Source organism: Loxodonta africana, chromosome 2, assembly GCF_030014295.1.
Source record: "Loxodonta africana isolate mLoxAfr1 chromosome 2, mLoxAfr1.hap2, whole genome shotgun sequence".
In the NCBI taxonomy this organism is placed as follows: Eukaryota; Metazoa; Chordata; class Mammalia; order Proboscidea; family Elephantidae; genus Loxodonta; species Loxodonta africana.
In genome coordinates this window covers 85,550,331-85,564,042 of record NC_087343.1, presented here as the reverse complement: position 1 = coordinate 85,564,042, position 13,712 = coordinate 85,550,331, and the positions used below count along the sequence as shown (strand labels likewise).

General features: G+C 37.4%; 1 protein-coding gene across 3 annotated transcripts in view; it reads right to left on the bottom strand.

The window, feature by feature from the left end:
• Positions 1-13,712, bottom strand: part of MSH3 (mutS homolog 3) — a 223,320-nt gene that overhangs the window by 126,626 nt on the left and 82,982 nt on the right. For all 3 annotated transcript variants that reach the window (XM_023545593.2, XM_064273635.1, XM_003407981.4), the window contains exons 9-10: positions 10,721-10,833; positions 8,449-8,563 (exon numbers count right to left, since the gene is read on the bottom strand). In XM_023545593.2, the coding sequence (XP_023401361.1) occupies positions 8,449-8,563; positions 10,721-10,833 (228 nt within the window). The remainder of the gene's footprint in view (positions 1-8,448; positions 8,564-10,720; positions 10,834-13,712) is intronic.

Here is a 13,712-nt window from a genome sequence, read left to right as displayed (position 1 = left end):
TCCAAATTTAGGGAACTCGCTCTAGAGGAGGTCTCTTCCTATCCACTCTTGGGGAAAATCCTTGTCTCAGCTTCTCTAGTTCTTCTTGGCATTGCCTGAGATCTCCCTGTGGCATCTCTCCTTCCCCCACCGTGCTTACCTGTCTTGTATCTCTGCTGCTGTTTTTATATCTCCAAAGTTATTAAAAGACACACCCTACACTGATATGGCCTCATGAACATAACAAACAAAAACCTATTCCCGTTTGGGTATAAGGTGGAATTCCAACACATATTTTGGGGGGACACAATTCAATCTATAACAGGTTGATATTCTAGACTCTGAATCAATATCTAATCAGTTACCTGTGTGTTTAGATATCAGTCTTTTACTACCCATGTGCCTGAAAGTTAGGTTTAATTTACACTTTTGGGGTAGTTAGTTAAGTACCCTAGTCAGATAGACCCTTGAGGGGTGTTTACGGAGGGAGCATCAGAAAGACAAATAAAAAAACTATACTTTAGAGGCCTCTCCTAAAATTATCTCAGCTAGCTGCCTTTATCTCCCATCAATACCAGAGATATAAGAAATCATTTTTCACTAGTGAAATAAGCAGCATTGAAGATCTCTGGACTATACAGAAATATGTTCAGTTGCCTACACTCTCACATGAACAGGGTATAATAATCTTGTAAACCCAATAGGAATGTAAACCCTGAGAATGGGCCCTTAGGTTTAGGATTCTGAAAGCATCCCCTGTTCTAACGATTATCTGAGGGTTTCGTCACCCGACTCCAGCTGAAAGTGGAATCCTGCTCCTAACACACTGTCACATGTACCTCACACACACCTTTGAAGCAAGCCACTGTGGGAACACCAAAAAGACAGAGAGTGGGAATTTCATGGACTTTACATCACTGTCTCTGTGCCCGCTTGCTAAATGTTGGCATAATATGCTTTGGACTAATATCTACCTGGTATTAAAAAAAAAAAAAAGAAACTCACTGCCATCGAGTCGATTTCAACTCACAGCAACCCCATAAGGTTTTCAAGGCTGTAAATCTCTATAGAAGCAGAATGCCACACCTGTCAGCCACCGACCCTTCAGTTAGCAGTCTAGTGCTTTAACCACTGCACCACCAGGGCTCAGAGGAGGCGAAAGAAGAGGCCCAGAGTACTCATCTACCTATAAATTACTGGAGACTCCCACTATCTACCAAATAGAATGCAATAACTGGGAATGTCTAAAGGATCTGAAACTAGCTCACATCAGATTTTTATAGAAAAAAAGTGTAAATTCTTTTCTTAATTATAATTGGCAGTATTAATAATGTGTTGTTTTTTGCTTGTTTGTTTTGCCATTACTGAACAAGCTATCTAAATCTCAAATTAGATGCAGTGAGAAGCAAGGAGTTTCTTTAAACTGATATCTGCATTGATTGCATTAAGATAAACCAACCAGTGGGCAATCTAAAACTGGATTGATTCCTATGGAACACTATTTATCAAGAAACTATAAGAAGGACTAACTATGCTTTTGAATTTCTCATATTATATTTTGATGATAATATACTCTACAGTTGGATTCTCCCTTCCAAATACAAAAAAAAAAAAAAAATTTCTTCCGTCAATGCCTATTTACATTAGGAATTATATACATTTCTCAACTAAAGGTTGCACCTGTCAGCATTCAGACGTATTCAACAGCATATGTTCACTAACCCAAAATACTCAGGCAATTCTAAATTATTTACCCTTGTGGAAGAAGCCAAATTTTATGTGCTTCCAAATGAACCTCGTAAACAATGCCTGGCTAGAATACATGCTGTGTGAACCTGGAAAGAGATCTTAGAAGTGACAAGGGAAAATACCTCATTAATATTTCAGACACTGAAAATACAAAGGGTGCCTTTTTTTCAAGCTCTATAATGAGAGGAAAATGTCCTTGCTGAAAGCTTGTCAGAGAAATTTAAGACTCTGTATCATTCTTACCCTACTTTAAAAAAAAAAAAGAAAAAGGAACAACCAATCTTGTTGATTTAGACAAAGGTAATAGATGTACAGGCCTTACCTGAAAGATCAACCCATTATAAAGATCTTATTTAAATATTATTAATATTATTTAAAAATTGAAAGAAACATTCAAAAAATCTACCACATTACACACAATATCTATAGCTGAAAATAGTTTTCCCTACATACAGTTTTCATTGATCAAACATTCACCATTTGTCCAACTTTCTGGAGATTAATTTTATTTATGAATTATAAAATGTATTATACCACAAAGCTTCAGTTTTGTTGTAGATTTCACTTCTAATTGATTTATTATTGAATAAAACATATATGACTGCATACTAGACACATTCTTAAGAATTTTCAAGGAGCCTATGAAAACATGAAAAAGATATCTCTCTTAAAGACACTTCTTTCTTTACATTTTAAACACTGTCAATAGCATTAAAGAGGAAAACATAAGTATGCCAGGGGACCTCAAGATCACCTACAAGTTCGATGATTTGCTAGAACTCAGCATACAGTTTTATTCATGGCTCTAATTTACTACAGTGAAAGGATACAAAGCAGAACTAGAAAAGGGAAAATGCATGTGGCAAAGTCTACAGGAACCCAGGCAAAACCTTCCAACTCTAGCAACAAGATGTGTCAACATGTGTGAAATGTCATCCACTAGGAAAGCTCATTACAGACTCAGTGCCCGTGGTTTTATTGGGGGCTAGTCCCATAAGCATGTACCAAAACTCCAGCTCTCAGAAAGAAGGCAGGTGTTTAGCATAAACTATACTGTTTGCACAAAAAATTTTGACAGAGAGCCATCCTTAGGGGGTATGGTAGGAGCGCTCCCAAAATCCAAATTTCCAGATGTCAGCCAAGTGCCAACCTTGCAAGCAGGCCTTTCTAAGGAAAGCAGTCTTGGGCTGGCTGTGTTAATTCTTTTCTGTACATCTCCCTTTTCAAAGTCTATTTCTCTTAAAGTATTATGTGTTATATTTATTCATTTTTGTGTTCCTTCTAATCTTCATTCCTAAAATGATCTTCTTCTTTAGTTTTTAATTCTTTCTTAAATCCTATCACTTCATTTCAGAGTTTTTCTACTTCTCATTTATGTTGTTCTTTCATATCTAGTACCATTTTCTTAATGTCTTTTAGCTCATTTTGAAATAGTAGGTTATAGTTTTTATTTCATTTGTGGTCATGTCTTTCTGGCATGCACTCATCTGTAAGGACATTATTCTGCTCCTTATTTTTTTTCTTATAATAATTTTGTATGGGATTTGACTTGGATGCAAGATCATGTCATTTGTGAAGAAAGTTTTTACTTCTTCCTTTCTGATCTGAATGTCTTCTATTTCATTTTCTTGCCTAATTGCCCAAAGTAGAACTGAGAGTACAATGTTGCATAGAAGTGGCAAGAGAAGACATTCTTGTCTTGTTTCTAATCTTGGGAGGTAAGCATTCAGTCCTCGGCATTAACTATGATGTTAGCTGTGAGGTTTTCATAAAAAAAAAAAAAATAGACGTTCTTTATCAGGTTGAGGAAGTTTCCTTCTAGTTTGTTCAGTGTTTTTATCACGACGGGGTGTTGAATTTTGTCAAATGTTTTTCCTGTCTATTGATATGGTCATGTAATCTAGTCCTTTATTTTACTAATATAGTATACTACATTAATTGATTGTTAGATTGTTAAACCAAACCTATATTCCTGGCGTAACTACTACTTGATCATAATCCTTTTACATATCGTTGGATTTGCTCTGCCTGTATCTTGTGGGTTTTTTTTTTTTTTTTTGTAAGAATATATATAACACAACGTTTGCCAATGCAACATTTTTCAAACAAGTGTCACTTTCTCAGTGAAATTCTCCCTGCCCTCTCTATTTAAAACTACAACTCACCGACTTCACCTGATCTTTCCTATCCCCTTCCTGGCTTTGTTCTTCTCCACAGTAGTTATCACCTTCTAACATGTTTCATTATTTATCTAGTAGTTTATCATCTATACAGCCCCACTGAAACATAAGTTCCATGAGAGATGTAATTTTTTCTGTTTTTTTCACCAATGTATCCCCAGTGCCTGTAACAGTGCTTGGTATATAGTAGACAGTCAATAAATCTGCAATGAATGAAATCCAGAGCAAGATTCTCATTGCACTTTTGGCAACTCTGTAAGACTCCTGAATGGTATACCCACGTATTATTTTATTCACCTGGTCTTGCTTTCCAATTCTAATTTATATTTTTCCAAGTCCTGATTTTTGTCATGTTTCTTTTTTCTCATACACAGGTTCCATAATCACCATAAATCCTCTGTACTCTTATGGTAAGAAAAACAGTATATTTCTGCTACCTTGTTTGTGAAATCAGTAATTTGTTTTATACATAATAATTGTTTTCCATGATATACAGTAATCCAATTAAGAAGTCATAATTTCAACCCTACTTCCTAATTCTTTTTTTTTAAATTGTACTTTAAGTGAAGTTTACAGCGCAAGCTAGTTTCTCAGACAAAAATTTATACAAACATTGTTATGTGACCCTAGTTGCTCTCTCTATAATGCGACAGTACACTCCTCCTTTCCACCCTGGATTTCTCGTGTCCATTCAACCAGCTCCTATCCCTTTCTGCCTTCTCATTTCGCCTCCAGATAGGAGCTGCCCATTTAAGTCTCTCGTATCTACTTGAACTAAGAAGTATACTCTTCACCAGTATCATTTTATGTCTTATATTTGATTTTGGGTGATCCAGGCTAATCTTTGTCTGAAGAGTTGGCTTTGGGAATGGTTTCAGTTCTGGGCTAACAGAGAGTCCAGACCCATACCTTCTGGGGTCCCTCCAGTCTCTGTCAGACCATTAAGTCTGGTCTTTTTATTAGAATTTGAGTTCTGCACCCCACTTTTCTTCTGCTCCTTCAGGGACTCTCTGCTGTGTTCCCTGTCAGGGCAGTCATTGGTGGTAGCCTGGCACCATCTAGTTCTTCTGGTCTCAGGCTGATGGAGTCTCTGGTTTATGTGGCTCTTTCTGTCTCTTGGGCTAATATTTTCCTTGTGTCTTTGGTGTTCTTCATACTCCTTTGCTCCAGGTGGGTTGGGACCAATTGTTGCATCTTAGATGGCCACTCATTAGCTTTTAAGACCCCAGACACCATTCACCAAAGTCCAAGTCCTCAATTCTTTACCATTTCTTAGAGGAGGAAAAGAAGGGAAGAGTGAAGGGAGCGAGGAAGCTTTCATCCTATGACGGTGGACTTGATTGTTTTAGAAATTGCTGAAAGCCCTTACAATAGCATACATATTAAATTTACTTCCACTAATAAAAGTAATCACATGTTCATGATCTGTTATCATAAGAGGTCTTCTAAGGAAAGGATTTTGTAGTTCACCTTTGGCAGATTTTCTCATTATTTCCCAAAATTTCCAAAGCCTATTTGAAGTTCTGACCACACCAATCTTAATAAAAGGCAAAATGGCAAAAGTACTCATTTCCAACAACAACCAAAAAAGCCAGTTCCTTTAGAATTTCATGAACTTAGGAATTAGGCTACTTCTGTAATAATAACTCTCTACTGTTCCTCACATTCTATGATATTATTTTGGTCTGGAACTAACCTATTCAAATTCTCAGAACAAACTTGGAACCTCAAAGTTTGCCTTATTTAACAAAATCTCACTTAACCCATCCTTAAGAACAATTCCTGAAATGGTGTTATCTTCTAAAACAACATAAAATTCTACTATAAAGGCAAAAAGACCTTTAAATAAATGCACATCAAGACTTACACAGAGTATACAATAACTTTTGTAAAAACATTTCCTAGACAAGACAACTCAAGTTAAGCATACTTTTCTTCCCCTGATAACACAGTTCTGGAAGTAAAAGTTCAAAAGTTTAGCAGCATATGATTATAAACTAATCCAACTGAATGTTCAACAAACACAGGAGAACTTGTTCACATTTTCCAAAGTAATTACCTTGGGGTGTTACACTCTTTTTCCAAATATAAGAAGTGTGGAATTACTCTTTCGGAATGATCTTCAGGGTCTATTTACATGCTACCCATAAAAACATCATCACTCACATTTCAACTTTAAGCAAAGCAATAGTACCGGTTAGATCACCATCTTTATTCACTAACTTTGGCTCCCAATGACATTTTGGCAACTTTTAAAAAAAAAAAAATCAAGTCCACCTTACAGGATGAAGAATTCCTTTTTTCGGTCATTTTTCCTGTATTAACTGACTGCCTACTAAGTGCTGGGCATATGCTGGGTAATGAAAATATATAAAACCTGAGGACCTGAAGCTAGGGCAGAAGTTCTTTGGGATGGGGAAGGGATTACCCTGCAGGCAGATCAGACACATAAGAAGGCCCAGCAGAGTCAGTTCCCTTAGAAGCTGCCAACACCACCACCAAACACAAGAGGGAAAAGTTCACCTTCAATTAACTTATTGAGAAGTTTGCCTCCAGGTAATTTAAAATCAAGCTATAAATTTCAATATATATGTACGTGTGTGTGTGGTGTATATATATATACACATAAATATATACACACATATATATATTGGTTTTACTATTTAGTATTATTTTTACTTTGAATTAATAAGAAAAAGACACAATCATCTTTTGAGGGCCAAATTCATCTACCTCTAAAAACATCAGAGTCTGATTTAAAAAAAAAAAGTTAATTGCTTAGTCAACTACTAATACTTCTTTGATCGGTGGGGTAGAGGCAGGCAGAAAACATAAGTTTTAATGGGCAAGCTATTATTCACTAATTCCAGCTCGCTGAGTTAGAGGCTTCTTGTCATAAACAGTCAAATGGTAGGTAGGTAGACTCCTTCCTTTGTGAGGATCCAACACAATCAATCATACAGACCCATCTCTGTAATAAGTCTCCTGCTAATGGAGCTTAAGGTACCATTTGGTGAGCTACAACACCAGGTCACAATTTTTCTGAGAAAATATTTCAGACATATTAAAACATATATAGATTACTGTAGTGCCCAGGTTAAAAACTAAATTCCCCTGTCATTCCCCTACTAACCTCTACTGCTTCCCCTCCTTTACCACTGGAGAGGAGAAGCTATTCCTCTGAATTTGGTATTTGTCATTCCCATGCACATCTTTATACTATCCCTATGTATGTATGTATTTTTAACAAATGCATAGCACTGTTTTACATATTTCTAACTCCGTATAATATATGTACTGTGTATGTACATAAAACGGTATGTTCTTTAGAAACTTTATTTTTGGCTCAATATGTTGTAAATAAAATTTTTAATATTGATAGGTGCAGTTCTAGTTCATTCATGTTCATTCTTATATAACATTTCATGGTGTGAATATAACACAGTGAATTCACTCATGTTAAAGAACATTTCCAGTGCTTTTTAAAAGGACAAAACTATTTGCGGAGAGATGATATTCTGTTATATCCTAAATATCACACAGTAGAACACTCACCAAAATGACATTACAAAAAGATTCCCAAGTATCTGCCTTTCTTTGATTCTCCTCAACAAGCTCGGCCCAGCAACATCTCTTTGCTCCCCGATTCATATTCTGCCATTTAACTGAGCCAGCTACTATCTGTCTCCCTCCTTCTGCAGAATGGGAAGTAGCTTACTTATCGAGAATCAATACGTTGTTGTTATCAGGTGCCACCGAGTCAATTTCGACTCACAGTAACCCCATATGACAGAGTAGAACTGCCCCATAGGATTTTCTTGGCTGTAATCTTTACGGAAGCAGATTATCAGGTCTTTCTCCTGTGGAGTCGTTTGGAGGGTTTGAACTGCCAACCTTTTGGTTAGTAGCTGAGTGCTTAACCATTGTACCACCGGGGCTCCTTAAAATCAATATAATGAAAGGTAATTCTTTACAGAGCCAATGACAAGAGGCTGGGAAGGTAAAATTAAAAAGGGCAAGAAAATTACCTGCTGTCCTTTTTTTTATTCTACTTATTATGAAACTAGTATTTTTCCAGTATGTCCACTGTCTGCCTTTAAACCTTAGAATATCTACGAAGCTAATCACTCTTTTAAAAAGCTGTCTGCATTAGCAGGTGGTTCCTTTACCTCCAATTTCTTTGTCTATGAAATAAGAACTGAAACCAAAAATAAAAAAGGTGATGAAATCTTATAAATTTTTTTAATACTTCTTAATCCAGTTAGTATAAGCACAGTACTGCAGTCAAAGATATAATACATCAAATAGTCATCACGAATACAAATTATGCGACAGGATTCTTAAGGATTCTATCAATATTATTACATCAATCAATATTTTTAATATCCCTTAGCAACAATACCACTTGGTTCATCCTTGCCCCCAATAAGGTATTCTATCAACAGCAGGTACTTTTCTGAGTATAGTAGTAACCAAACTCAATTGAAGAAATATTATTAACATAACCCTCCTTTTTTTCTTTTTTTGAGAAATCCCTTACTTGGGCTTGGAGAGCATCTTTTCCAGGTTAAATTCTTTGAGGTATCTTATTATGGCGGCCAAAGAGCAAATCACAGGCTTCTCCAGGTTCATGATGCCAGAAAAATTTTGAGAACCTAAAAAAGAGTATACCTTCATTAAAACAAATATAAGTTGAGTAAAATTTATTTTATGGTTATTCAAATAATAATTTAGAAAACGCCTCCTAAAATTGCCCTGTGGGAAAATGTGTAAGAATACCTAGGACATGTGAAAAAGGGCATCGTCTGATGGTGAAATGAATCACTTTGGACAGCAATACAGCCAACTTTCAAAATTTAAATGTTCATCCTCTTTAATGCAGGAATACCCCAACATGCATGTCAGAGACATGTATATAAGGAGTTAAGTTGAAAAATTTTTTGCAAAGATTTCTTATTAGAAAAATCTAGTACAAAACTAGAGATGGCAAAAATGAGCATCAATACGATAATAGTTTTAAAAAATTTAGTAAATCCAGATTACAACGCAGCTACTGAAAGGAATGACTTACCGCTATCAGTGCTGATACAGAAACCTATGCACAGACGTTGCTGCTTGAGGAAATCCATTCTCATTTCTCCCTGGGAATACTGCAATAGCTTTCCATCTTTTCTCCCTGCTTCACCCTTGCCCCCCATAGAATATTCCTTTTTTTTTTTTAATTGTGCTTTAGGTGGAATTTTACAGCTCAGGTTAATTTCTCATACAAAAATTTATACATATATTGTTAAGTGACCCCAGTTGCAAGTCCTATAATGTGAGATCACACTCCCCTTTTCCACCCTGGTTTCCCCTGTCCCTTCAACCAGCTTGTGTCCTTTTCTGCCTTCTCATCCTGCCTCCAGACAGGAGCTGCCCATTTAGTCTTGTATATCTACTTAAACTAAGAAACACACTCTTAATGAGTATTATTCTATGTTTTATAGTCCTGTCTAATCTTTGTAATAGAATATTCTTAACAGAGCAGTCATAACTACCCTTTTAAAAATGTACATCAGATCACATCACTCCTCTGCTCAAAATTCTCCAAAATCCCCAATTCACTGAGGGTAGAGGCCAAAGTCCTTACAGTGGACTATAAGGACCTATGCTACCTGCCTCCCATCTCCTTTTTACCTCTGACCTCACCCGTAATATTCTCCCCCTCAGTCACTCTGCTCCAGCACACAGTGTCCTTGCTGTTCCTTGAATATGCCAGGCACACTCTTAAATAAGAGACTGTACTTACCATCTCTCTGCCTGAAACGCTGTTCCTCCACATGTCTATATGGCTTCTCCCTTTAACTCCTTCAAACCTTTGATCATGGCCATTTTTCAGTGAGGCCTTTATTCATCACCCTATTTAAAACTGCAACCCCTTTCACAGCACTTATCACCTTCTAACACACTGTATAACTTATTCCTTTTATTGTCTTAACATTAGCTGGGCTGGGAGGAATGAGAAACTTGGGCCAAATCAAGTATTGATGCATGGTGGAGGGAATGTGAGTTAGACAAATAACAGTTACCTAGTTAAACTCTGGCACTAACGTCACGGTATTTTATTTCTGGCAACCAACCTTTCAAAACACTGGCCTTCAGAAGAAGGTTTGTCCAAGCATTCTATAAAACTGTGAGAATAGTAACGAGCCATCTTTAAGAGAAGCAAAAAGGAAAGGTGGTGAATAACTGACTCGTCCTTACACTCCATTAAAGATGTCAACACTGTCAAGTTGCTAAAAGATCACAATTACAAAGGAAGAAGCTTCACTGATGTTAGCGATGAGTGCAAAAACAGTGAACTCTTCCTTCTACCTCCTGCAGTTATTTATTGGTAATGACCTGTTGTTGACAGCTGCCGTGGAGCCCACGCACAATGGAATGAAATGCTGCCCAATCCTGCACCATTCTCATGATCGGTTGTGGATCCTCTGTTGTGATGCATAAGATTTTCATTGGCTGATATTCAGAAGTAGACCTCCAGCCTTCCTTCCTAGTCCGTCTTATTCTGGAAACACCACTGAAAGCTGTTCAGCATCACGGCAACCCACAAACTTCCACTGACAGACAAGTGGTAACTGCAAATGAGGTGCACTGGCTAGGAATCGAACCCAGGCCTCCCACATGGAAAGCAAGATTCTACCACTGAACCAACCTTCAGTAACAACCAAACAGTCTAGTTTTTATTAGACTGAAAGTCAAACCCACACCTTTATCCAAATCTAACTCAGTTAAATTTGAGGTCATATGGATAACATGTATAAAATATTTACCTTTGGCGTCAACTATATCGTATGCATAAAAATCTATAACCGTCTGGAAAGCACAGCTGTATTCAAAGTAAATGTTATCCATCCTTTCAACTCGAATTCTGTCATCCCGGACACTGAAAGAGGAACATGAAAATTTTAAACGTTATTATCCATAATCTTGAACTATCCACATTTAGGCCTTGCTTTGACCAAAAGAAAATAGGTGCATTCCTCATTCTCTCCAAGATGGGAAAAAAAAAAAAAAACAAAGAGATTTAAAGTTTTCCTGATAAAAAGCCCCATTTCATAAAATAGTAAAACCATTAATTTTTCCTACTGGCATTCTATATCACTTTTGTTGTTGTTATTTGCCATTGTGTCAATTCTGACTCATAGCAATGCTATGTACAACAGAACAAACACTGCCCGGTCCTGCACCATTCTCACAATTATTGCTATGTTTGACTTTGAGTGCCTTCCAACCTCAGGGGTTCATCTTCCAGCACCACGTTGGACAACATTCCACTACTATCCGTAAGGTTTTCACTGTATAATTTTCTTTTAGAAGCAGACTGCCAGGTCCTTCTTCCTAGTCTGTCTTGGTCTGGAAGCTCCACCGAAACTTGCCCACCATGGGGAAAACTGCTGGTATTTGAAATATCTATGGCATAGCTTCCAGCATCATAGCAATACAGATGCCACCACAGTACAACAAACTGACAGACAAGTGGAGGTCGGTATCACTCAGTACTTTATAAATATCTTTTCAAGAAGAAAAAAGTAGGGTCAATCACTAGTTAATAGCGGCTGTAGCAGTGTATCAACAGGGAACTGCCAGAAATTGAAGCCGGGATCAAAAGAGGATGTGGAACCAGAGATATCATAGCTGATGTCAGATCAATCCTGGATGAAAGCAGAGAATACCAGTAAGATGTTTACTTGTGTTTTATCATCTATGCAAAGGCATTCAACTGTGTGGATCATAACAACATATGGCTAACATTGCAAAGAACAGGAATTCCAGAACCCTTAATTGTATTCATGAGGAGTCTGTACATAGATCAAGAGGTAGTTGTTTGGACAGAACAAGGGGATACTGACTGGTTTAAAGTCAGGAAAGGTGTGCATCAGGGTTGTATTCTTTCACCATACCTATTTAATCTGTATGCTGAGCAAATTATCTGAGAAGCTGGACTCTATGAAGAATGGGGCATCACGATTGGAGGAAGACTCATTAACAACCTGTGTTATGCTGATGACACAACCTTGCTTGCTGCAAGTGAAAAGGACTTGAAGCACTTACTGATGATGATCAAAGACCACAAGCCTTCAGTATGGATTGCACCGCAACATAAAGAAAACAAAGATCCTCACAACTGGACCAATAAGCAACCTCATGATGAACACAGAAAAAACTGATGTTGTCAAGAATTTCATTTTACTTGGATTTACAATCAACACCCATGGAAGCAGCAGTCAAGAAATCAAAAGACGCATTGCACTGGACAAATCGGCTGCAAAAGACCTCTTTAAAGTGTTGAAAAGCAAAGATGTCACCTTGAGGACTAAGATGCGCCTGACCCAAGCCATGATGTTTTCAATCACCTCATATGCATGTGAAAGCTGGGCAATGAATAAGGAAAACAGAAGAAGAATTGACACCCTTGAATTGTGGTGTTGGAGAAGAATGTTGAATATACCATGGACTGCCAAAAGAATGAACAAATCTGTCTTGGAAAAAGTACAACCAAAATGTTCCTTAGAAGCAAGGATGGCGAGACTATATCTCACATACTCTGGACATATTATCAGGAGGGATCAGTCCCTGGAGAAGAACACCACGCTTGGTAAAGCAGAGGGACAGCGAAAAAGAGGAAGACCCTTAATAAGATGGACCGACACGTTGGCTGCAACAATTGCTTACGCGTAACGATGATTGTGAGGATGGCGCAGGACCAGGCAGTATCTCCTTTGTTGTACATGGGGTTGCTATGAGTCAGAACTCAACGGTGCCTAACAACAACACAAATCTGTCTTGGAAAAAGTATAGCCAGAATGCTCCTTAGAAGTGTGGATGGCAAGATTTCATCCACATACTTTGGACATGTTATCAGGAGGCAGCATTCCCTGGAGAAGGACATCATGTTTGGTCATAGAGGTTCAGTGACAAGAAGACCCTCAATGAGATGGATTGACACAGTGGCTTCAACAATGGGCTCAAACATAGCAATGACTGTGAGGATGGCACAGGACCGGGCAGCATTTTGTTCTGTTGTACACAGGGTCACCATGGGTAGAAACCGATTCAGGGCACCTAACAAAAGCAACATACAAAGTTACCTTAACACATAAACAAAACCATTATTTTTCATGCTGAATAGTGCATTTTCTTTTGTATCTTCCGCTTTGCTTGTATCCCCAGTCCCCCTTTCATTATCACCGACTCATGTTAACAGCCTATCATGAAATCTTCTGTATATTTTCATGCTCATGTGATCATATACCAGTATATATCACATACATGCATACTCATACATGCCTTTGAGAGACTGTCACCATTTTATTAAAATAGATGACTTCATAAAAATTTTTCTGCATACTATTTTCTTCCCTAAGCAATAACTCTTGGAAATTCCTCCATATAAAGTGACTCAGTCTTTTCAATGGCTGAAAAATAGGCCACAGGCTATAAATGCCATAAGTTATTCAACCATTTCTTTATTGTTGGAAATCATTTGGTTTCCAGGTTCTACAAACAAAATTGCAATTAACTATCTAATACACCCCTCCTCACTTATCAACATGGTTAGGTTTCAAAGATGAGGTCATTATATGAAAATCAGCCTTATGTAAAAATAGAGGATGACCACATCAGATCACAAAATAGAAGATGACTACATCATTACATAGCTGCCAATTACATCATTACATAACTGACAAACCACTAAGAATCATGGCTGCTACAGACATGGCTGTGTTCCCCAAAACTGTGTGTCAATTTGGCTAGCCCATG